The 24,130-nt window shown below is 42.1% G+C and overlaps 3 protein-coding genes across 5 annotated transcripts; 2 read left to right on the top strand and 1 right to left on the bottom strand.

Annotated features, from left to right (window-relative positions):
• The first annotated feature begins 412 nt into the window (after positions 1 to 412).
• LOC135105962 (uncharacterized) lies at positions 413 to 6,621 on the top strand. Its single transcript, XM_064014698.1, has 3 exons — positions 413 to 567; positions 1,427 to 1,683; positions 2,499 to 6,621. The coding sequence occupies exons 2-3, from the start codon at positions 1,430 to 1,432 to the stop codon at positions 3,793 to 3,795; spliced, it is 1,551 nt and encodes a 516-aa protein (XP_063870768.1). The 5' UTR covers positions 413 to 567; positions 1,427 to 1,429; the 3' UTR covers positions 3,796 to 6,621.
• Positions 6,077 to 15,224, bottom strand: LOC135105964 (RNA 3'-terminal phosphate cyclase-like protein). The gene is made up of 7 exons (XM_064014700.1): positions 14,565 to 15,224; positions 12,138 to 12,288; positions 11,949 to 12,033; positions 10,480 to 10,650; positions 9,719 to 9,881; positions 9,275 to 9,545; positions 6,077 to 8,910 (listed from the first exon to the last, which is right to left on the bottom strand). The coding sequence occupies exons 1-7, from the start codon at positions 14,695 to 14,697 to the stop codon at positions 8,730 to 8,732; spliced, it is 1,155 nt and encodes a 384-aa protein (XP_063870770.1). The 5' UTR covers positions 14,698 to 15,224; the 3' UTR covers positions 6,077 to 8,729.
• A 3,619-nt stretch (positions 15,225 to 18,843) lies between these two features.
• LOC135105961 (protein split ends-like) lies at positions 18,844 to 24,118 on the top strand. 3 transcript variants are annotated; one of them, XM_064014695.1, is made up of 9 exons: positions 18,844 to 19,494; positions 19,705 to 19,914; positions 20,320 to 20,390; positions 20,655 to 20,740; positions 20,869 to 21,014; positions 21,648 to 21,778; positions 22,092 to 22,382; positions 23,178 to 23,386; positions 23,673 to 24,118. In XM_064014695.1, exons 1-9 carry the CDS (start codon positions 18,972 to 18,974, stop codon positions 23,875 to 23,877), a joined length of 1,872 nt encoding a protein of 623 aa, XP_063870765.1. In that variant the 5' UTR covers positions 18,844 to 18,971; the 3' UTR covers positions 23,878 to 24,118. The 3 variants fall into 3 exon arrangements, with proteins under 3 accessions (XP_063870765.1, XP_063870766.1, XP_063870767.1); XM_064014696.1 differs by having other exon boundaries at positions 23,178 to 23,371; positions 23,673 to 24,020; XM_064014697.1 differs by having other exon boundaries at positions 18,877 to 19,494; positions 19,726 to 19,914; positions 23,673 to 24,020.
• Positions 24,119 to 24,130: the final 12 nt, after the last annotated feature.

Here is a 24,130-nt window from a genome sequence, read left to right as displayed (position 1 = left end):
CTGGGAGTTGGTAGCAGTGCAGGGGAGGACCAATGGTTACGGTGTACCAATATGATGAGAGAAGCAAGTCTTTTCCCGTCACATTTCCACCCTCCTCCAGCTGCTCAGCCTCAAGACGTCATATCGCCTTGCGTGCCCTGTCTCGCCAGATAGTCTTGGTCCGCTGCTCCTCTGGGGAACATCACATGCTGATCGTGTTGCGTACCGAGAAAGAGATGGTCCTATTCACTTAACGGGAAGAAAATGGGGTCGATTTACTCTCATTACTCCATGTAACACTTCAATAAAGTCTGTTTATACTACTGTTACCTGAGCCTGTCTTATGGCCTTAGTGAGGGGAGGAAGGGCTGTTGATACTCGACCTGACTCTCACTCTGCAGGGAAACATTAATCATGAGGCGGTGCAGGGGAGGGAGGGGACCTTACTTGGCAAGGGAGAGGAGAGAGGGGCGGAATATTCTCAGGTGAACGATCTACCTCAGGCTTGTAGAGCTCCATTCCCACGCCTTACCCTGCCCCAGCTAGAGTGAAGGATGTGACGCGGCCAGCCCAGCCTGTGGTGGTCTGGTGAGTCTGTGGGGTCAAGCTAGGGAGGGAAATAGGTGCTGGTAGTACATAGGATGATTTCTGCCGTCCACCAGTAATGAGGCAACTCCCTAATGAGAGAGAGAGAGAGAGAGAGAGAGAGCATTACTAAAGAGGAAAGCATGGAGACATTGGTAGAGCACTGACAGAACTTATATAATTCCCCCTTTTTTTTCCCCCCACTGGCAAATAAACAATTACTATGGTACATATTCCCTCCTTCAGCATGTGTGTATCCCTTCTCTGTATCAATAATGTGACAACCACTTCACAAAGAAAGGTAATAGATGAAAGTGGACTAAGACTTCTTCAGTGGATATATGGATGATACAATTCTCAGGACAAAATAAGAATGGAATGCTGCTTATATCTGCCTGACTGGAACCTGTTATGTGTATTAAGAAAGTTTGCTTCCTTGTTTCACTAAAAGAAGAAATAGGTAATTGTTACCTAATTAATATAATGAAGTAGATTGCAGACAGGTGCTATGGTAAATATTTAAGTGGAAAAATAATTATTGCAAGAGCTTGGTTTTCAATTATTAGATGTATTCCTTCCCTTCACACTTTATCATTCCTTTTCACTCTTTACCTTATTACTAAAGCTATACAACCTCTCTGCAAAACTACTAAACACTGTGTAGGTGCCTATGTTTATGCAACAGCCTCTACATGCTCTCAAAGGACACTACAAGAAGTTATGGATCAGACATTACATTTACTTCAATATTTTCTATTATTATCTGTTATTTCTATCCCTTCTACTGTTTCTCTTTCCTTAATACAATCCCATTGCATTCCACATGCAGCCAGCACACTAACTTAAGCTCCATCTTCAACAGGGTATGGATGAAAAGGAATTTGAAGAGATCTTGAATTTTGTTTCCAAGAGCAAGTATCCAGAAAATATTAAAAGCAAGGACAGCAGAAGCAACTGGCGGAAAAAATGCCGCCCATTCACCTGCTGCAAAGATGAGCTTTTCTACAATCATAAAAAGTATGGAACCTTGCTGGTGGTGAAGGGCATCAAGGAGAAGAAGAGGATCATTGAGTCCAGCCACCTGCAGCATGACGGCCGCCACCATGGCATAAACAGAACGTGAGTTGATGTTTAATTGTGTTGCTTAGCTAGTTAAAGGTTATTTATCTCCAATACACATAACAGTAATAAATTTAATATTAGTCCAAAATTGTCTCCCACAAAAAGTAATTATTGGAGGATTCTTCAATTAGTAGAAGTACAGAAAGTGTATTGGGATTTATACCCATTTGTTTGCTGGCAAGTATTTAACTGTATTCTCTTCTGTCCCACCTGCTGTAGGATGCATTTAGTCATTCAGTCAAGCTGTTGTAAGTGATATCACTTTTTTTCTAAGTTATTCAAACATTGTGGCCTTATCAGTGACATGCTGAATTCAATCCTGCAACAATGAAAACAATGAAAATCCTTGAACAAAAATACCTTAGTTCTTGAGTTATGTTATTGCAATGGCACATCATGTGTGTAAAAAGTCCCATACTGTCAAGAAAAACTAGAAGTCTGTAATCATTTGGTTGTACTGTACTATACAGACCCTTCTAACCAAACAGCAACCAGTGATGTCATGATTAGCCGAGTAGTCAGAGCATCCATGTCTTCTCTTTACAATTGCTCCAGTCCCTTCATTCCTTGGAACATCATGGACTAATGAAATCTTTCCTTTACCTTTCTTCATTTATTACTCAACTTTTTTCCCTCTCCCCTTGAATGGCACTACTCTTAAATTGGATGGCTGTTATTTTTGTACTTGTGTGTGTCAGTGATATCAAGAGAGAGAGAGAGAGAGAGAGAGAGAGAGAGAGAGAGAGAGAGAGAGAGAGAGAGAGAGAGAGAGAGAGAGAGAGAGAGAGACTTATAACTCTTTTCTTTTACAGTCTCAAGAAGATCAGTACCAACTACTACTGGCGCACCATTGCCAAGGATGTACATGGCTATGTTAAGGTGGAATGTGCAGTGTGTGTGGGGCAGGCTGCTGCTGCTGCTGTGGCCGGGGTGCAGCAGGGGCCCAGGGAGGGGATGGAGGGGGTGGAGCATGCCAAAGACAGAATTGTGGATCGAGCCATGGAACAAATTGGTCTTGATGTCATTGGCACCATCTTGGAGCCTGGGGCACCCTCTCCCCCCACAGCAAGCAATACCTTTAAGTGTGAGGCAGTGCCTACCCCGACTTCCACCCTGGCCCTCCCTATCCCCAGTGAGCAGGCCATGGCCCGCTGTGGCCTGGACCTGCTAGGGCCACTTGCTGAGACCCACAAGGGTAGACGGTTCATTGCAGTCTTGACAGACAGTGCTACAGGCTGGGCTGAGGCTGTGGCCCTGACGGAGGCCACAACAGAGGCTGTTGGAGCCTTCCTGGCTGAGGTGGTGGGCCGCCATGGAGCAGTGGAGGAGCTGCTGGCCCGGCCAAGTCAAGAGGAGTTTTGTATTCGTCTCAGTGAGCGTGTGTATGCACTCATGGGCCTGAGTGTGCGTGTGTTGGGTGTTGTGGATTCCCCAGGAAGCTGGCACAACAGTCTGCTGTGTGGGGCTCTCACCAGGCTCAGTGACACCCACCGCTACACCTGGGACCTGCTCCTGCCACCGGCTCTCCTCTCCTACCGCTCCTTTCCCCAGACCAGCCGGGCGGCCTGTCCCTTCACACTGCTGTACGGCCGGCCAGTGCGCCTGCCATCCCTTGCCCCGCCACTCCCACCATCAGGGGCACAGGACGAGGTGACTGTCCTGGTTGAGCACATGGCTGAATACATCAAGGGTCTGGCTGGTCCTCCTCACCACTTTACTCCATCCACAAATCAGACTGGAAGCCAGTTCTCCCCCACATTCCAGGCCCCCAACACAGGCCCATTTCCGCCAGCTGTTGTCTCAGTCAGCACTCCTGCCAGCCAGCCACCAGCTGCCCCTGTATTGTCTACCACACACAATACAGCCATGTACACCATCCCTGCCACCACTGGCATCAGCACACATACCATGTGTGCACCTCCACCACCACTGCCAGCACCACCACCACCACCTGCAGCTGCATCCACTGCTGGCTCATTGATTGTCTCCACCTCGGCCACCAGTCTTCCTGTGCACACAGCCACAGATGCACATGCCAGCCACATGGTCATGATACACACAGATGGCAAGGCATACACAGACTCTTTCTATGTAATCTGTCCACAGTGAGTGAATGTATGTGTGTGTGTGTGTGTGTGTGTAGAGACACATTGTGTTCAATAAACATTATTTGTTTTCCCTAAGAGAGAGAGAGAGAGAGAGAGAGAGAGAGAGAGAGAGAGAGAGAGAGAGAATGTATTATTGCATGATATTTTCCTAGAAAATACATCATTTATGAACATAAACTTTTGCATATGTTTATTAGAAATAAGATAATTGGCCTGTATATTTTTTTTTCAGTTTAAGCTCTTGTTTCCTCATTAACTTTGATATTCACTTGTCATATTGTGGCATCAAGCAAATATTTAAGTGACTAATAATCTTAAATATGAAAAGGACAAATATCCTTTTTTCATATATTAAACACACACACATACACACACACACACACACACACACACACACACACACACACACACACACACACACACACACACACACACACACACACACACATGTATGTATATACTCTGCCAACAGTATTACTAACTGCAGTCTTTAAAGTGGGATGTTTATCTCCCCCCCCAAAATCACTATTCATTTATTTACATGATTTTTTCTTTTTCTTTATTGTTTTGTAATACATATTTTGTTTTATTTTCAAGGTTAGACCTTTAAAATTACAATGTTGTGTGGCTGACTAACAAAACAGTGACAGTACTGGTGTACCACATGGCTGGATGAAAATATTGGTGGTATAGTAAACTCCCCACATGTGGGGGTCATGGTCCTGTGATTATAAACAGCTTGTTCATTCTCTTACTGTGTCAGTGTGGACAGATGCAAGTAACTCAAGGTCTCTGTGAGAAAGTGTTGGCTGATAGTGATTCTGATAGAACATGGTAATAGAAAAACTGTTGTTCTTGTTTGAGCTGCTGGGGCATACCTTAAGCAATAATTCCATGCCAGTCTGTGATCCATATAGGAGTTATGTTCTCACAGTTTCTAAGTGTTTGGTCATGTGAAACACTACTGAACATGTGTGTAGCTATTCCTGCATGTAGACATTTTCATTACTATTCTTGTCCAGGTACTAAGCTTTTCAGGTGCTTGGCCATCTCAAAGTTTTTACCAAACTAGTGTAAACTCCAACATGCTGACTCTTCATTGGTTGATTAATTTTTCAAGCATATACCTTCTTTTCAGGGTGATAATGAAAGTACTTGCTGCTATTAACATGGCCACTTCCTCAGGGATGCTAGTGGTCACCTCTGAACATTATTTTATATTACTGAGGTGACAGAGGCAGAGGTTGGCTTATGTGTGGATAGTGTTAGTGAAAATCACATATTCTTTCACTTAGGACTGTACTTTTCTGAAATAATGCACACATTAATTCCTCAGTAACCATCTTATCATTGTTGTCCCTTTATCTTTGTAGTTTGGAGTAAGCTGTCCTTCACCAGGCCCTTGACTTCCTTACAACCTACATTTTACTTTCTCCTTTTTCTTTGAACATGTAGGAACAGGACAGTCAAGCCTTGATAATATTTTTTGCTTAACTGGCAGTATTCTGGATTCATGCATCCCATAGCCAAATCATCTTATCTTCAGATCAGTTTACTTTCTCAGTGTTTGTGATGCTTCAAAGGTAGACAACCATACACACATACCAGTGAAAGATTACACAAATCAAAATGTTCACCTACCTATTGGCATTTTCATTTTAAAATGTTGATATAGATCGTTATCTTTTAAAAACTCCAACAGCTCTGACTCCAACTTAGCCTCAGGATGTCTTCAGTCAGACAGTTCATGGAAAAGAAATACCAGCTAAGAACAAAACACTTTTTTAAACAATTTGATGCAATAGATAAGACATTAGTGTTTACTTAGTGTGGATGGTATAAATGTTTGATTCATGTCCCTCAACATTAATCTTGGCTTGTGAATGGCATAAATAAATTACTAGTATTACAAAATTTATGAAGTGTTTAAAATCACATTTTGATTCTTCAGAATGAAGCATCTGTGCTTCATTTTGTTATTGTAAATAATTTCTATATTATGTTTACATCAGGAATGTGCTTTTTAAATAAGGTAACCCTGTTGTCATTTAATTTTGCAGTCTCTATCAATGAGCTGAACTCTGAAATGCCATTCTTAGCCTCAAGTACCGCTGGACATGGCTCATCATCCATTCTCATGATTCACTCACTCCCCATTTCTGATCAACACCTTCACTCCTTCATTCTTTCTCCAGTAAACTGGGGAGTCATTTGTCTTCCTTGATTTTCATGACAAATTCCAAAAGCGAAGAGTCAAGTTATCTCAGGAATTAAACTAGACCTTTCCTTTTGGAGAGAAAATTTTTACTTTAAAGAAATACATAGTGAATTTTTTAAGCCTTTCTTTCATTATCTAAAACCTGAATTTGTATATATTTAAAAACACAGCTCTGTGATACATCAAACCCTTCTTCCTTTGCTGGAATTCATTGTTTTATTCATATTTACTTTGCAATCAAAAATATGCCATCAAATAGTTTTGGTTACCCTAATAGTTGAATTTCTTTGAGCAAAATCATAATAGACCAAATTAATGTGGATTGCAATTCTCCTTACAATTTACTAACTTGTATGTAGAAAGTAAGACAGGAGAGATGGAAGACAGGAAGAAAAGGAAGACTATGAGTGTTCCAACATTGCTTACTCAGCTGACAGTCTGCCTCACCTGACATCCTACCTCCACAAACACCAGGTTAATACAGTTAATGATAACAATGGTAGCAGTGGCAAGTGTAAATCGTGTGCTTTTGTGTATGCTTTGTAGGATGAGAGAGATTGGGGTATGTCTGCTTTTTTCAGGATGATTTATATAAAACTTAATTTTTCATCCTTTGTATTACTGTCCTTTTCACAATAGAGGAGATGTCAAAATTACAACACACACACACACACACACACACACACACACACACACACACACACACACACACACACACACACACACACACACACACACACACACAGAACAGTTTTCCACAAAGGACTGCAGGAACTTGGAATGAGCTGCAAAAAGAGTAAGTAACTATACATGATTTTAAGGAAAAACTGGTTAAGAATAGATATTGTGATGGGACAGCACAAGCTTTGACTCCTCCTCCTCCTGTAAACCACTAGGTAAATACACAAAAAACTATTGCTTTATGGTGGAACAAGAGTGCCCAGTTGTGAAAGGCCATAACTTGAAGACATCCCTGAAGTCCCTAAAGACCATAAGGTATCCAGAGATTGACCTGTTCTGGACCAAGATCTGGTAGGCGTCATCTGGTAACAAGGGCTTGCATAATGGTTTTCCTGTGCTCGATGTGAGAAAAAAATGTCCATGTTGGGCACGTTCTCTTGTCTCAACAGCACAATGAGCTTTTCTTTAGTGAGGTATAATACCTACGTTAAGTGTCTGATAGAAAAACCTACGAATACATGCATAGAGCTTCAAGATCCAGGCCACCTGGGTTGGAGCTAAACAAGAATATTGTTTCTTCAATTATTTAAGACACTAGCAGGCTCAGCTTGGTGTACCTAGTGTCCCTTTTTTTCTTAATTGCAGTGCTATATACCTGAAGACAATTCAGCCAGTAATAAGGGAAACACAACTAACCTCATGCCTACTCTCTATTAACCTCGGTGGGAATGTACCATATTTTTTTTTGTGGTCACACTTACAATTATGCACATACATGAAGTTGATTACACAACTGTCAAGCTCTGTGGGTTTCTGCTTCTTCCTGATGAGCTCAGGCAGCCAACTTCAGTGCCACTTAGGCCTGATGAGAAGCCTTTTATTGGCATTTAACTTAAGGATGAATTAGGTGGCAGGACCAGCCCCCCTCCGAGATGCACAACACAATGGATATGCATCACATGGGGCAATCAGCCTAGGGGAGGAGGGGACCCTTGCTAGCCTTGACATCAGCTCACCTAAGGGAAGTCCCCCAACATGAAAGGAGATATGGGTGAGGGTAGTTTCTGCTCCACATATGTACTTATGAGGTTTATAAGTAGTCCACTCCCATAATGGAAAATAAGACATTAAGTGAAATGCTGCTGCTGCTGCTGCTGATAATGATGATGATGATGATAGGTGCAAGAAGAATCATATTGTTTATTGAATATTTTCCCAAGAGTGATTGTAAGCACCTGCTTTTGCCATGAATTTCAAAATCTTAAATGGAACAGGAAATTTAAATTTGACAACTGCAAATTAGTGACCTTGAGGGTTAATTTACTATATTACAGACAGGAAAATATAGTTAGGTTACCACACACACACACACACACACACACATCACATAGGGTAGTAGCCAGCATCCTCAGCTCACAACCAAGAAGGCCCAGGTTTGAGTACTGGGTGTGGCAAGGCAAATGAACAATCCTCTTACTGTGTACCCCCTGTTCATCTAGCATCAAGTAGGTAAGGCATGTAAGCCAAGAGGTTGTGACCTCACTGTCCTGGTGTGAGATGTGTGAGTGGTTTCAGTTCTATCCAAAGATCGGTCACTATAAGCTCTGAGCTTTTTCTGTAGGGGAGCGGTTGAGGGGAGCGGATGACTGTTGGTGAATGACACACACACACACACACACACACACACACACACACACACACACACACACACACACACACACACACACACACACACACACACACACACACACACACACACACACACACCTAGCTCAGTGATAATATCTCTCCTTGTCACATGGCACACTGAGGTTTGCATCCTGCTCTGATCACCAAGATTTTCCTTGAGTGAGCAGTTACTATCATCATCCTTAAACAAGAGAACAAGGGTCTGGCATGTGGACGGTTACAGCTTTACCCATGGATCCAACTGTTATCATAAAGTTCTCTCTGCAAGGCTACAGCTAACAACAACAAATCCAACACATAATCCTCTTGATCATGGGTGGACTAGATACACATTGATGCATATACACCTAGATCTGCCCTTTGCCAATATTGGAGTAACCAACACCAATACACGTCAACACAAGCTTTGCAGCACCTGTCCTTCTTTCAGGTAAGCTACTGTCATCCTCAGCAATTCTCTCTTCTTTGTGTTCATCAATCTTGAAAGTGACATGGAAGAAGTCCCTCAGGTGGCGCAGGAAATGCATCCTTCAGTAAAGGGAGGGAAAGAATCAGTCAAGTGTTAATGGAGCTGGAGCAGGGTAGGGGGTAAGGGAAAGAAAGGGAGGGTAATGGAGGCACTTGTTAAACTATGACTGGAATAACACATGAAAAACAATTCTAAATACATGAGAAGTCAATGTAAAACACACACATACACACACACACACACAAAATGTTCAGAAATTCCAAACAGAGCAAAACATCAAACACATAACCAGAAGAAGAGATGGGTATAAACAATATGCATAAACATAGAAAACTCATAATTGATTGGAAAAAGAATAAATGATAAGCTGGATTCTATCCTACAAAAATACAAATGTACAAATATACCTAGGTATATACTCACGTGTATGGAGTGAGTGGTCCTAGCACTGCTTTTGACACGTCAGTCGGTGCCAGAGCCATGAAGGTTAACAGCAATGGCTGGGCAATTGCATCAACACAGCCGCCTCGCCAGATCTCCTCCAGCAGGCGACTGGCTGCTTTCTCTCCAATCTCCTCAGGTGTGCTAGCTGCTGCCCCTGCCACACCCCCCTCTTGTCCTGGGGTGTGACTCATAGCTTCCGCACACACAATTGTTCCTTTGTTACTCTCTGCCACTGCACAAAGGCCAAACCCTGTGTGTATGTAAGCATGTATAATTAAAAATAAAAGATGTGTAGGTAAGTAAAGCATACACATTAAATATGAAAGCTTTAGCCATTCAGTACTCTATCTTATTCATCCCACTGGTCATCTAGTGCTATAATGTACAGAGCATCCAAAAATTTTCCTCTCTCTCCCTCCTTACCTGGAGAAACAGCTTTAGCATTGTCCACTGTGAAGTAAACATCTGTCAGAAACTTAAGAAACATTCCCTTGGCAGCATCCAACATTCTGTTCGCCACAGTCGGCGTAACACGACTTGTGTACGCCACACCACGTATCCGCTTGATCTGTCCACTGTCCATCCACTGTGGATGCAAAGGCATGTTTGCGTCAACACATCTAACATGAATAAGAAAAGATGAAACTATTTTCTTCATATTAAGGGAGAATTGGATGACATGGTTCTAAAAAAAAACTTTTCTCTAGTGACTCTTACAACATAAGAAGTAAAGCTACAATTGTAAGATGTTTAATTTATACCTATTTTAGGATTGTGCTTATGGAGAGAGAGAGAGAGAGAGAGAGAGAGAGAGAGAGAGAGAGAGAGAGAGAGAGAGAGAGAGAGAGAGAGAGAGAGAGAGAGAGAGAGAGAGAGAGAGAGAGAGAGAGAGAGAGAGAGAGAGAGAGAGAGAGAGAGAGAGAGAGAGAGAGAGAGAGAGAGAGAGAGAGAGAGAGAGAGAGAGAGAGAGAGAGAGAGAGAGAGAGAGAGAGAGAGAGAGAGAGAGAGAGAGAGAGAGAGGGGGGGGGGAGCTACTGAACTGACTGACTCCATTACATGTATTAATTCCTAAACTTGCTACTGTGGTAAAAAAATAAACTTATGGATGATGATCCACTCTAACCCCTTATACTTCACGAAACCATCTCTCTCTCTCTCTCTCTCTCTCTCTCTGTTCCACTTACCTGAAAGGCAGTCAGACTCCTCCTAACAGGGCAGGTGAACACAACCCTGCCACCCCCACCAGGACTCATGCCTCGCCTCACACACTTCACACTGGGCCCATCATCACTGCCTACAAAGCGCCGCAGAACAGGCACCAGTGATGCACAAATCATGTCCACTGTGGGGTCCAGCTGTAAATAAGACATAGCATTATATTCTGTCTGCAAAGTAATACAGATATTTCCTACTCTGTAATCTGGTTGTCATTCAAATGTTGCTGGTAAATGCAAGGCTAAGTTGTCTGTTAACTATCAAATAATCTGGATTTCTATGATCAATAATGATCATTATCACAACATTAAAAATAAATAAATGAACAGATAATAATAATTATTATTATAATAATAATAATAATAATTTAGTTACATAATTTAGTTACCTCAGCACCCTGTAGAAGGGAGCTGTCCAAAACAAGATGCCCACACACACACACACACACACACAAACATTCACTTAAACTAAATTAAAACTCATGTTAGACACTTAGCTTATAAAGGCATTAGAGAAACTACTACTATTACTACTACAGTGGAGCCTTGGTTACCGAATGCTGTCATTTTTGAACAAATCGGTTTTCAAACAAAATTTTGAACTCATTGTTGCTTTGCTTGTGATACCATAATTCAGCTCTAGAACAAAGTTACCTGATTTCATATATTAAAAGACAAAGCAAAAGCTACCGTTTATTACTAATATATAATTTCTATAAATATCTACTTCATTTTTGTATGTATATTTGGAGGAGAGACACAGAGTGTAAAATTGTAATTCAATCTTTGAAATAAGGTAAATATGATCCTGTTAAAAAGCCTTGGTGTAAACAAACAGTTTTCGGTGCTCGAGTAATCTCAAACCCTCTGTGGCTCTTTCGATGACCACTGATGCCAGCACTGTTGCACAACTGCATTTTTTCAGTAGCTTTTCCCAGGAGGGAAATGTCTAAGTGTTATGATCATCTTCATTTTGGTGGTAAGTGAGTTGTTCCTTTGTGTCCCTCTGTAAGGTTTCCCTCACTAGATTGGTCTAAACAATATCTTTTGATGAGTTCTGTCACTTAGTTCATTCAATATGTCCTTTCTGGATAAATAATTTGTGAGCTGGAGATGTTGTGAAGCATCCATTTTGGCTGGGGGAACATCTGTCATAAGATGCTAAGGTAGTGTAGACTGGTGTCTGGGAATGGATTAATCCATTTTATATTGATTCCTATGGGGAAATAGTTACAGTTTTCAAACATTTTGGATTTTGAACAGCACTCAGAAGTTAATTAAGTTTGAGAACCAAGGTACCACTGTACTAGTAATAATAATAAAAATAATAATAATAATAATGATAATAATAATAATAATAATAATAATAATAATAATAATAATAATAATAATAATAATAATAATAATAATAATAATAAAGTTAATAATGATAATTATACCTCATTGTTCGTGATGCCAGTTAGTGTAATGGAGATTGGAGTCTTGCAAAAAGGGGCAAGCATGAACAGTGGCTCCAGAAAGTACCTGTCAAATACAACACTTCATTATCTGTAGTCACATTAAAAATCTTCATTATAACAAATCACATAAATCTGAGAGAGAGAGAGAAAGAGAGAGAGAGCACTCACCCTATGCCCCTTGAGAGAGGACAGGAGTGTTCAAGTCGTCCGCCTGTCAGGATGCCTGGCCTGTAGAGCAGTGCTGTGCCAGTCTGACTGACCTCAATACTGCTGCCATTATTGAGGCAGTCAAGGAGGCGAATGAAGCTTACTTCATAATCTGAAAAGTAGAGTAATGACAAAAATGTAAACTATCACCTATTTTTTCCCAATGATACATAAGTTTTGTCACTATGCAATTTTGTAAATTCCAGGTGAAGGTGGCTGGAAGAAGGGCTGCACAATGAGGTGAGGTGTGATCTTAAAACTGTTTCACACCTGTGAGAGGAATAGACAGATGGCAGGAGAGTGGTTGGATGCATGGGGAACAAGATGAGGCAGCAAAGGGAAAGCCAGGGCCTGGAGTTATTTTGCCTGTCTTAATTCTGTTATTTTCTTCTTTGTCTCTTTTCACTTTCACTTATATCATCTAACATCCACACACCCTCATATATTCTCTTTCAAGGTTTTATGTTCTCATTCCCTCATTCATAATTTGTTTTTCAGCACCAATAATTATGAATATCCTACTCCATCCTTAAAGACTCTCTCTCTCTCTCTCTCTCTCTCTCTCTCTCTCTCTCTCTCTCTCTCTCTCTCTCTCTCATGATAAAAACTGATGCAAGACTAAATAACTCAAACAGCGATAAAACACTGTGCAGGTTAGGGGAACTGACCAAAGCTGCAATAGAAAAAAGTAACTAGGGACTATTGGAAAAAAATGTATTACATATACAAGGAAACTGTAGGAAAACTTTAGACAGTGATATACTGGTGAATCTGTCAGGAGAATTTCACCATCAATTTGGAAGACACAAGCAGTGAAGATGAGTGATGAATAGGAATGGGGGAGAGAGAGAGAGAGAGAGAGAGAGAGAGAGAGAGAGAGAGAGAGAGAGAGAGAGAGAGAGAGAGAGAGAGAGAGAGAGAGAGAGAGAGAGAGAGAGAGAGAGAGAGAGAGAGAGAGAGAGAGAGAGAGAGAGAGTTCAACTGGCAGTGGTTATTCTTTTCATAGGAAAACCCCAAAAAAATCTTCCTTTGCAAGACAATACATATATAAAAGATGAATGTTTAATCTGGATATCACATCTGCGTTACATATATGCACAAAACTCACATTTCATGGAGAAGGGTTCAGTGACCTTGCCATAAATGTAAAAAAAATTTGGGGCAAGTGCTGTAATAGCATTCAGGAGTGTGAAGAAATTCAGTATTTTCTAAGTCCAGTGAGCTCTGCACCATTCAAGAGTAAACATTGAAATGATTTTCTGTTGTTTATAACTGGGGTTTGTGGGTAGCCTCATATCTATACACCAGATCCCTCCAATCACATACTGCCACTTGCGAGGCCATTCATGTGGGCACCAATTCAGTTATACTTTTCATTTGTTTTATGAATATGTCAGGGGTTCTGATAGAGGCTCAGTCATTTATTAATAAGGCTACCCGGTGGAGGGAGGTGAAGAGAAGAGTGCCAGTGTTTGGGAGAATGAAAACTCACTATGTGGGTTATTTAGCCACAGCTATGTTTAAGATGTGGCATGGAGACATGAAAAAGAGGTTTCATGTCTTTATCAACAAAGCCACTAAACTGTACCCACCTCCATCAGTCTGAGAATATTAACACCAGACCAGTAAGGCAAAACAGTATCATTTTTGAGCTCCCTCGTTAGGTTAGGTTAGGTAAGGTCATGCTAGGGTAGGTTAGATTAGGTTAGGTTATGCTAGGTTAGGTTAGATTAAGTTAGGTTAATGTTCTAGCGATGGGGAGTCCAGGGGGATACAGCCCCACCAGCTAGATTAGTGTCCTAGCGAGGGAGGTGTCTAGGGTAGGTTAGAAAAAGGTTAGGGCTACGATAGGTTAGGGAAATTCGAAATATTAAGATAAATTTCCTTAGAGTTTTTGAATGCTCATATTACATTTATTTTTCATCCCCTGCAAAAATTCCTGATTCCCCACAGACCTACAAGCTTGTTTGAGGGGTTAAGGGGAATGAGGGGCAGACTTCTTATCAAGAAACACCAGATAAATAGATCTTACATTGAAATATATAGCCCTTTATCAGAATAAAACAAAGTGTATGTGTGTGTGTGTGTGTGTGTGTGTGTGTGTGTTGTCACCTCATCTCATCAACCAATCACAGTGGACTGCAGGTGGAGTCTATTTTGTGGTAGGTTCTATAGGTGGAGCTCCTGCTTTCACGGCAAGTTGTACTCAGAATAAGACCAAGTTTGTTCCCAAACTCTTGGGAATTACCCAAAGTACAAGGAATTTTGACCAAAGTACAAGGAATTTTGACTTATGAGTCTGGAAGAAAAATGGCGAATAATAAGAGCGAGAGAGGGCTGTAGATAATTACCTAATTCTAATCCTATGATAAGTATGACAAGACTCACCTTTCAGTCCGGGGTCGTCTGCCTTGGCTCTGATGTTGCGGATCCTCACTGGCTTCCCGCTCAGGGTGGATAAAATCAGCCTCTGTCGTAAACATTTACTGCCCTCGTATGTCAGCACGCCACCCACTTCCATTATTGTGCAATGGACTGTAGGAAATCTCAGAAAAGCATGAAGGTATTAGGAAACGTGTTACCCAGCAAGATGAGTTCCTTGCCTTGTAAACAAACGCACGTGTTATCTTGATCTTGATCTTGATGGTACAAGTGGCTCAGGATCACTCCTAAGCCAGGCCTTTGGATCGGCGACTCCTGTAAAAGGGGGAAAAAAAAAGAGAAACAAACAGCATCCTCTACACTAATTGTTCCTACATCTGGCACGCCACATTCTTTCCAGAAACTCTCACCGCCTCAATCTTCCTTTCATTCGTCTCTCTACACAGTCCCAACAACAATACCATCCACTCCCTTCCTGTCTTCACTCTCTCATTCCTATCATGCCCTAACTCAGTCAGTATCACTTGTATCATTTCATTCCTGTCTCTGGCATACTTCACACACTCCAGCACCACATGTTCCACCGCCTCATTCTCTCCTATGTCACACATCTAGCACACTTTGCTGCAGGACTCAGACCATCTGTAACTCCTTGCATTCACAACCATACTCGTACACTGTGCCCTCGCTCGGAAGAGAAAATCACCGCCCAGGCTTCCATCATACCACCTTTCATACCTCGGGGCCCCTTTCTCCTTGTACCATTCCAGGGTCTTCTTTCTTTCCATCTCATTCTTCCATTCATTCAGTCTCACACATTTCACTTCCTTGTCTATGTCATTCTTCCATTTTCTCACATCCCATTCAGCTCCCACTCTGCCTCCTCTTGTTACCACCCATTCACGCTCATTTTGATTCCTCCCAGCCATTCTTATCGCCCACACAACTTGCAATCCATTCATGTCTGTCATTCTCATGCACCTCTTCCTCCATTTGCTTCCACTTTCATTCCACAGGTATACCTTCCTTGCTATTCTTGCATCATCCATTCTCTCAGGCCTAATCTTGTACCTAAGTGTGGCTTTTGTGAGTCTTTCCCTAAAGATGCTCCATCCCATATCAACTCTCAAGGCTTCAACTGCTGTGCACCTCGGTGCACTCAGTGCCATCCTTGTTACTCTATTCTGGCCCACTTCTAACTTATCAATTTCACTTTCGTTACATGCAATCACATCCATACCATACATTCTACTTGGCACAGCCACACTCTTCCACACTTCTTTCAACACATCATACTTACTTTCTCTCATCCTTGTCGTGCTTCCCAATCGACCTACCCACTGGTTTACCATACTTATTTCTTCATTCTTGGCCTTTGTACACCCACTAGGACTCATCCACATCCCTAAGTACTTGTAATCTTGCACCTGTTTCAACTTATTCTCTCCAAGTCTTCATACCACATTACTTTCATCCTCTGACCTATTCACAATCATTACCTTGCTTTTCTCCCTGCTAAACCTTACTCCAAAGTCTTTTCCATAACCATCCACAACATCCAACAAACTTTGAAGCTCATCTGCCGATTCACTCATAACAACTATGTCATCTGCATAAAGAAGCACACATACTTTTATCATTCCCCACACTTACCCCTACATTCATTCTTCTCATTTTGGCTGCTAGCTCCTCTGTATACAGGCTAAAAAGGGTTGGTAACAATATACAGTCTTGCCTAACTTCTCTCTCACTCTTCACCCAGTCTATTTCTATGTCTCCTAGTCTGTATCTAGCTCTTGTGTCCACTTTGCACTATGTTAACTATCTTTGCACTCAATTCAATCTTTTCTAAGACTTTACCTAGCATTTCTCTGTTCACTCTATCATAAGCTTTCTCTATATCCAGAAAACCTAGGTACAATTTACCCCCATCCTTCTTTTTTTTTTTTTTTCTCGATCATTTCATTCACCACAAACATATTGTCCTCAGCACTCCTATCCACACGAAAACGATTCTGTTCTTCACCCAGCACTCCAGCTCTCTCAGTCCATTTACACAGTCTCTACATTCAACATTGCACTGAAAACTTTACCTGTTGTATTCACTAATGTAATTGGCCTATAGTTCTTCAGCTCATTCTTACTCTTAAATTCTCCTTTATGCAACAGACACACTCGGCTCTCATTCCACTTTCTTGGCACTCTCTCTTCATCCCACACTCGGTTGAATAATTCAGTCATTCTATCTATCACTGCCTTCCCACCATTCTTGTAGAACTCATACGGTATATCATCTGGACCTGCTGCCTTGCCATTCTTCTGCCTTCTCACACACCTCTCCACCTTCCTCCCTACTGATTCTCTCATCCAGTTCATCTGTATTCTTCCTTTCCAGTGTCACACATCCTTCTCTCACACTAAACATCTCACCTACCCCACCTACTTCTTCCCAGAACCCTTTGATTGCCTCCCTGATTCCTTCTTTCTCTGTTATAACTACACCATCCGCTTTTAGACTCTCCACACCAACACTACTTAACATATTCTCACCTCTCATGAACTTGTATCATTCACGGCCACCTTTCATACCTTTCTCCCTTAAAGATTCAATCACACTCCTTTCACTCTTCACTTTAGCATTCATTATCATTCCTCTTGTCAACCGCTGCTGCTTCACATACGCTGCCCATGCATTCTGATACTCATTCTCTGTCTCATCACTTTCATGCCTCTTTTTCCTCAGCCATTTACACTGTCTACTCATTCTCCTTCGCTCCTTCCTAGCCGCTCTGATTTCATCATTCCACCATGGTTTACATACATTCTTTTTTCTACCTACTCTCACAAACCCTATATGGTTCTCAGCAGCATAAGCTAAGCCCCGCCCCCTTTCCTCTCCTGCCGCCTGTCCTGACGTGCTGTTCTCTCCCAGAGGATAAGCCCCGCCCCCTTTCCTCTCCTGCCGCCTGTCCTGACGTGCTGTCCTCTCCCAGAGGCTAAGCCCCGGCCCCTTTCCTCTCCTGCCGCCTGCCCTGACGTGCATTCATCTCTCAGAGGCTAAGCCCCGCCCCCTTTCCTTTTTTTGCCGCCTGTCCTGACGTGCAGTCCTCTCCCAGAGGCTAAGCACCGTCCCATTTCCTATCCTGCCGCCTGTCCTAACGTGCTGTCCTCTCCCAGAGGCTAAGCCCCGGCCCCTCTCTTCTACTGCCACCTTTCCTGATATGCAATCATCTCCCAAAGGCTAAGCCCCGCCCCTTTCCTCTCCTGCCGCCTGTCCTGACGTACTGTCCTCTCCCAGAGGCTAAGCTCCGTCCCCTATCCTCTCCTGCCGCCTGTCCTGACGTGCTGTCCTCTTCCAGAAGCTAAGCCCCGCCCCCTTTCCTCTCCTGCTGCCTGTCCTGACGTGCATTCATCTCCCAGAGGCTAAGCCCCGCTCCTTTTCCTCTCCTCTCGCCTCTCCTGATGTGCATTCATCTCCCAGAAGCTAAGCCCCGCTCCCTTTCCTCTCCTTCCGCCTGTCCTGACGTGCATTCATCTCTCAGAGGCTAAGCCCCACCCGCTTTCCTCTCTTGCCGCCTGTCCTGACGTGCTGTCCTCTCCCTGGGGCTAAGCCCCGCCCCCTTATCTTCTGGGGCTTAGCCTCTGGGAGAGGACAGGACGTGAGGACAGGCGGCAGGAGAGGAAAGGAGGCGGGGTTTAGTGTCTGGGAGAGGACAGCATGTCAGGACAGGTGGCAGAGAGGAAAGGGAGAGGGGCTTAGCCTCTGGGAGATGAATGCCCGCAACCTCGACGTGGAAACCGTCAGTGCCACACGTGTGATACTAAAAGCCAATGGAAGTATTAATGAGAAGCTGGCAAATGACACAAGATTCTGTAACTGTCTCACGATTCATGTATTGGTTACCTTTCCATTCCCCCCCCCCCGAAAAATTGAGTTATAGCATAGTTCTACCTTGAAAACTCAAACAGAAGTAGAATTTAGATGTTTTAAGCACGAACTCAACAATTTAGTGACGTAAAACGTAAACAATTCCGTCTATTAGAGTGAGACAGCTGAGCATATATATTGCTTTCACGCAATACCGAAGCAGTAAACTAACCGTCCCTCTTTTCTACGCACTACTCATTTGTTCAGTTAGTGTATGGCACGCGACCATCTTTACTACTCTATGAAAGTTATCTACATATAAGAATATTTAATCTTCTATCAGCTCAGTTATCTTAGACCTTTCCAGCGCGCGAACGAATGCAACGTTGCCATGGCAACAGTTATCAACAAATCGACAGTCAGGTGGTGGCCAGCGGCCCCACCGATCACCGTCACAATGACGAAATATTAATTTAGTGACGACAAAATAACGAGTGGTCTGTGATACGAACTTTTGCTCGTGGCAGCCTAACATACACCTTATTATGTCGAGTTCAGGTGGCGACGATTTTTTCGATGATACAGAGAGTGAGAGTGAAGGAAAGGAAGATAGAGGGCAGGAAGGGAATGCCGTCAGAGAGAGGAGTCCAAGTGACAGTGCTTCTACGGAGGAGTCTTTCTCTGAGGATGAATTTGCCAAACAACCCAAACAGGATACTGACATCCAAAAAAGTGAGGAAGACTGCGACGATGACAACGACACCGACGTTGAGGATAACGATGGAGACCATGTCTCCGAAAGTGTTCACGAGGAGTCACAGGACGACGGTGATGAGGGCAGTGGACGCGACGCCTCGGGTGGAGACGAGAGGCTGGTCAACAACGATCGAAGTGAGGAGCTGGAGAGGCTGTTTGATACCTCTCCAGCAGACGTCACTTCCACATCGACATCACTAAAACCCTCAGGCGCGCGCTCCACCTCAGCCCAATGCCGAGTGAAGGTGGTGGTTGAGTCAGCTCCCGTATACAGTTCCTCCCAAACGGACCTCACAGGCACCCGAGTAAAGGGTAAAGAGATAATTAGTCCTTAGACCGGTCTGACTTGTGGAAATATGTCGAAGGCTAATATAATGTGCAAATTTGCATTCCCCTAGAATTTTTTTTCCTTACTTTTTTAACTATTATCTTTTATTTTGTTTCATTATGATTAATATTTTTTTATTTGTTTTAAATTAGAAGTTAATTAGTAAAGTAATATTTTTTCACTTGGATATGAAGACCAGAGTAATGTTTCCCAAGAGACCGGAGGCAAGGATGACCATCCGCCACCTCTGCTTGTGGTTAGGAGTTCCGTGCACAGCCGACCGCCGAGGAAACTGGGCTCCAGAGGTAGTTCACCCAGTTCACCTAGAAGCCCCGGAACGCCGCCCACCACTGACAGCAGAGGCATCAACCGGATCCTCACCAAGAAGGAATCTGCTATTGCAGGTAACATTAGATCCTACTAAGTAGAAACAATGTCCGAAGGTGAGCAACGTTGCGGAATATCAAATATTTCGAGTGTACGGCTCAATACCATCAGTGATCAAAATAATCCCATATAAAAGTGGGCACTCATTGGTTTTATCCATAAACACTTCTATAACAAAACACAGACAACACAAATTCTATATACATATGTAGATATAGAAATGTAAAGGCACATCTTATCTAAGTACATACTTCTCAAAAAAGTTACTGATCACCATGAATATCATATACTTACTACAATTCTTGCCGACATGTACTGGTATGAGCATTTGTGTTTAGCATTCGTCTGCTATTTTATCAGACCAAGATGTTGCCATTTTTTTTCTTCTTCTTATTGAGTATAATGATATTTCTTTTCTATAGGGCGAGGAGCCATGGGGACGGGAGGTGCTCCGAAAGGACCACTCCTCAGCATGCCCCCTGGTAGAGAGCAGGTGAGCATCGCAGAGGCACTTGTTCATGTTCTTCAAGGTGAAAAACGTCAGGCATTAGTTCCTGCTACACTGTCATTTCAGAGAGATCAGTTTATCTTTTCGGATCCTGATTTTTTGACAAACCAAGCATTCAGAACTTTATGAACTTCTTTTTACCATTTTTTACGAAAATTCAGCTTGAAAAATATTTTCTCTTATAATATCATTATTGCTCAGATTACAATAACCATGACAGTTATGATCCTTGCCCCTGCCCATCCACAGCCACGCCAGCGACCTCTGGGGAAGTACACTCGGAGCCTCAAGATGTTGGGCGTGAAAGTACCCCCTGCAGTCCCTCCAGCGCAACGGTATTGCTAGACATCTTTTCAAAATAATGTCACTGTCAGAAGGAGTGTTTAACAGTCTTGATGTGTAAATGATTTCTTGTTTGTGCTTGCTGATTTCTGGCTAGTCTTATTGTTGCTCTCGCTTGCAGTGCAGGGAGGTCATCTTCCTCGCAGTCGTGGAATAGTGGCAGGAAGCTTCACACTCGCTTAACGCGTCGCTCCACTTCCCTGGAGGATGTGACCCGCGCTATTCCGCAGGTCAAGACACCCGAAGTCCTCCATACCCTTCATGTTGGTAGGTAACTGGCTGTCGGCATTTTCATTATAAAACCGATAACAAGAAGGAAAATGGCATGTCGAGCTGCAATATCTAACTTGTTCCGGATCTTTACCTGCAGCTTCCTGTTGCTTTGTGCGTTAGTAACGCCTTTTTATTGCAAATCTGTTTCTTTAATTTTGTATTCGGTTTGATGCTGTGTATTACTCGTTTAAATTATTCAATATAGCTGTCTTGAACTGCTTTTATTCATTTATTTATTTATTTATTTATTTATTTTTTATTTTTCATTTTTTCCCTATCAGATAGGGTAGCGTGAACCACAAGTGTTATCACTCACTGTCTGTCAACAGGACACTTGTTTACAGTCTGTTCACCGTCAAAAAAAAAAAAAAAACTATGGTCTGGAGGTCTTAACATCAGGTAATTCCACTTAAAATACAAGTATATTCGCTTGATAATTTACGTAAAGAGATAAACCATTCGAATAATCAAAGGCAGAGAAGAAATTAATCAGTGTGAGACATCTCTTCTTGCTACAGCAAAACAGCCGTTCTAGTTTAGAATAATAAGATAAACGAGAACAGTAATATGAACGTGAGAAGTTAGGTAATTTATGAGGCATGAGAAGTAACTTCTTCCTTTCTTCAGATGAAGGGCAGCGGGCAACTCTCAGTCAGGCTGTGTACGAGGAATGGTACTTCGCACGTCGACAGCAAATCAACGCACGGAAGGTCAAGGACAGGGAGCAGATACGCAAGGAAGAGGAGATGAAAGAGATGGTAATTTATTTAAGCTTTCTTTATTTCAGTCCGTATACGTGTTTTGCTTTAATATGCAGTCTTTAGAGTTTCAGCATTAAGAAAAAAAAATCTAAGAAGAATTGATTTCATAGCAAAATAAATTTTGCCTGAAATTATGAATGCAAATTTCTAGAAGCTCGTTACATAATTTGTTTTGGTAAACTGTGTATTCCTCTAAAAGTACTCATGTTCTCCAACTTATTTCCTAAATAGTTTATATACTTTTTTTCATCAATTGATGACCTGTTTAAAAGTTATTGCAATAATGTAAATAATGAATATTACCCAACAGGAAAAAAAGTTGAAAGAAAGCAAAGTAATTGCAGCCGTGTCAGAATGGGAGAAAAATAAATTGGAACAGATGAAAAATATTAAAGAAAAGGTTAGAAGAGATGCTAACAAGAAGATGGAGGAAGAAAAAGCAAAGAATGAAAAGAACATGCAGGTCTCAGCCACTATCATAGCCTGGGAAACAGAGAAAAGGGAACTGGACGCAAAGAAGAAAGAAAAGATGAGGCTGGAAAAGGAGGCCAAGAGGGAAGCTGAGAAGCAGAAACAAGCCAGCAAAGAAGAAGCTGAAATGGTATAAGCTAATCACACACACTTTTACTCTTTCATACCGCCTCATTTTGAGTGCTGTCATTCTGTTTGGATTTCTGCAGCTGAGTCTAACTTAAAACCTTTAGATAGAGCATTCAGCCAGATTAATTTTCTTCTCCCTAATCTTGAGATTAAACTTCGGCATCGTCGTTTGGTGGGGTCACTGTCTTATTTCTTCAAAATTATGTCTAATGTCAACCACCCGTTGCACCGTCATTTGCCTGTTCCCTTAGAACCGGCATGTGCTACAAGACACTCCGTGAGCCTGAACGACAGTGCCTTGTCTGTGAATCGATGTAATACATCACAATTTTCCAGGTGTCTCATCCCAGCGTCTGTCAGACTTTGGAATACACTTCCCACTGAGATTGTCAATGCTAGTAATTGTGAAACTTAAAAAAAAACTTGTGAATACCTTTCTTCTGTCTCAGCACTCTTCCTACTAGATCTTTCCAAATCTTCCTATTCTATGCTTTCTTCCTGTTACTAAACCTTCAATTATCAGTGAAGTGCCACCACTGGGCCTTCGGGCTTATGCATTCGTGCTTTCCAGTGGGTCGCCTTAGTTGATTCATATAATAATAATAATAATAATAATAATAATAATAATAATAATAATAATAATAATAATAATAATAATAATATTCTGCTTTTGAGGTTTCTTCATACTTAAGTAAAGAGAAATAAAAAAAACAACAACTGCATATTCAGAAGATTTACTTAAATTAAATCAGAAACACTTAATCTTTAATTCTTCTTTCTCTCTCTTTGTTCGCAGGTGTACAGGATGTGGAAACAAAGAAAAATTACTCAGTTAAGGGAAAGACAAATCAAAGACAAACAACGAAAGGACGAACTTGCGTTTAAGAAAGAGGAAGAGGAACGGAGGAAGAGGGAAGACGCAGATCTCGCCTTTTACGCCTGGAAAAGAAACAAACTCCAGGACGAAAGAGAAACCACGAGAAAAGCCATGTACGTGAAAGCTATGTACGTGATGACCTTTGTAGGCCCATAATTATGTACATTTAGCAGTCATCTCACTTGATGCATCTGTGAAGGTAATCAGGCTTCCTTAAGATTGAAAATTCAACAAACATGTGACGGTCAAAGAAAGGATAGCTAGAAAGCAGGTAAAAAAGGTACGAAGGTATGCAATATTGCTTATGACTAAACCAAACTATTGAAAGAGTTACGATAATTTAAGTCACCTTAAATTTCATGCAGTAATCTTTTCACAATGTTTTCATGCTAATTGTGGTGTTTTTCTCCTTAGCGAGGCGTCAGTGCAAAGCTTATCCGCTGCTAAGAAACAGGAGGAACGTTCTCGAGAAGCCCTGCAGGCTTACGAGGCTTGGCTGGACCATGTTGAAGAGCGCGAACCAATCCGCCTCTATGAAGAAGCTCGAGCCTCCGCTGTGGTGAAAGGGCGTCCCCCTTGGTGGCCCGGCGGGTCAAGCAATTCGCTAATGGGGTGCTGATCGGTACCCTTCTGTAGCACCAATATATTTCCGATTCCATTGCATGGAACTCTTATACGGACAAGCATTCAGCGTTAAGGAGACGGGATGGGTAAAGTAAATCTCCACGACGCCGCCATCCATGGAACCAAGAGTAATATTGTATAACAGTAACGATGTGTTGAGCGGAGGATCCTTGCTGCTGGTTGGCATGATCCTCTCAGCGACGCGCTGCAGCTGCGACGTGTATATATATATATATATATATATATAT

Source organism: Scylla paramamosain, chromosome 12 (assembly GCF_035594125.1).
Source record: "Scylla paramamosain isolate STU-SP2022 chromosome 12, ASM3559412v1, whole genome shotgun sequence".
Lineage (NCBI taxonomy): Eukaryota > Metazoa > Arthropoda > Malacostraca > Decapoda > Portunidae > Scylla > Scylla paramamosain.
This window is presented reverse-complemented; position numbering and strand designations above follow the sequence as displayed.

Coding starts and splice junctions, on each gene's coding strand:
- LOC135105962 (XM_064014698.1), top strand. CDS start 1,430: ATGGATGAAAAGGAATTTGAAGAGATCTTGAATTTTGTTTCCAAGAGC. Junction 1,684..2,498: donor CACCATGGCATAAACAGAAC/GTGAGTTGATGT, acceptor TTTCTTTTACAG/TCTCAAGAAGATCAGTACCA.
- LOC135105961 (XM_064014695.1), top strand. CDS start 18,972: ATGTCGAGTTCAGGTGGCGACGATTTTTTCGATGATACAGAGAGTGAG. Junction 19,495..19,704: donor CACAGGCACCCGAGTAAAGG/GTAAAGAGATAA, acceptor TTGGATATGAAG/ACCAGAGTAATGTTTCCCAA. Junction 20,391..20,654: donor TGCCCCCTGGTAGAGAGCAG/GTGAGCATCGCA, acceptor GCCCATCCACAG/CCACGCCAGCGACCTCTGGG.
- LOC135105964 (XM_064014700.1), bottom strand. CDS start 14,697: ATGGAAGTGGGTGGCGTGCTGACATACGAGGGCAGTAAATGTTTACGA. Junction 12,034..12,137: donor CCTCTCTCAAGGGGCATAGG/GTGAGTGCTCTC, acceptor TGTATTTGACAG/GTACTTTCTGGAGCCACTGT. Junction 8,911..9,274: donor GGACCACTCACTCCATACAC/GTGAGTATATAC, acceptor CCTTTACTGAAG/GATGCATTTCCTGCGCCACC.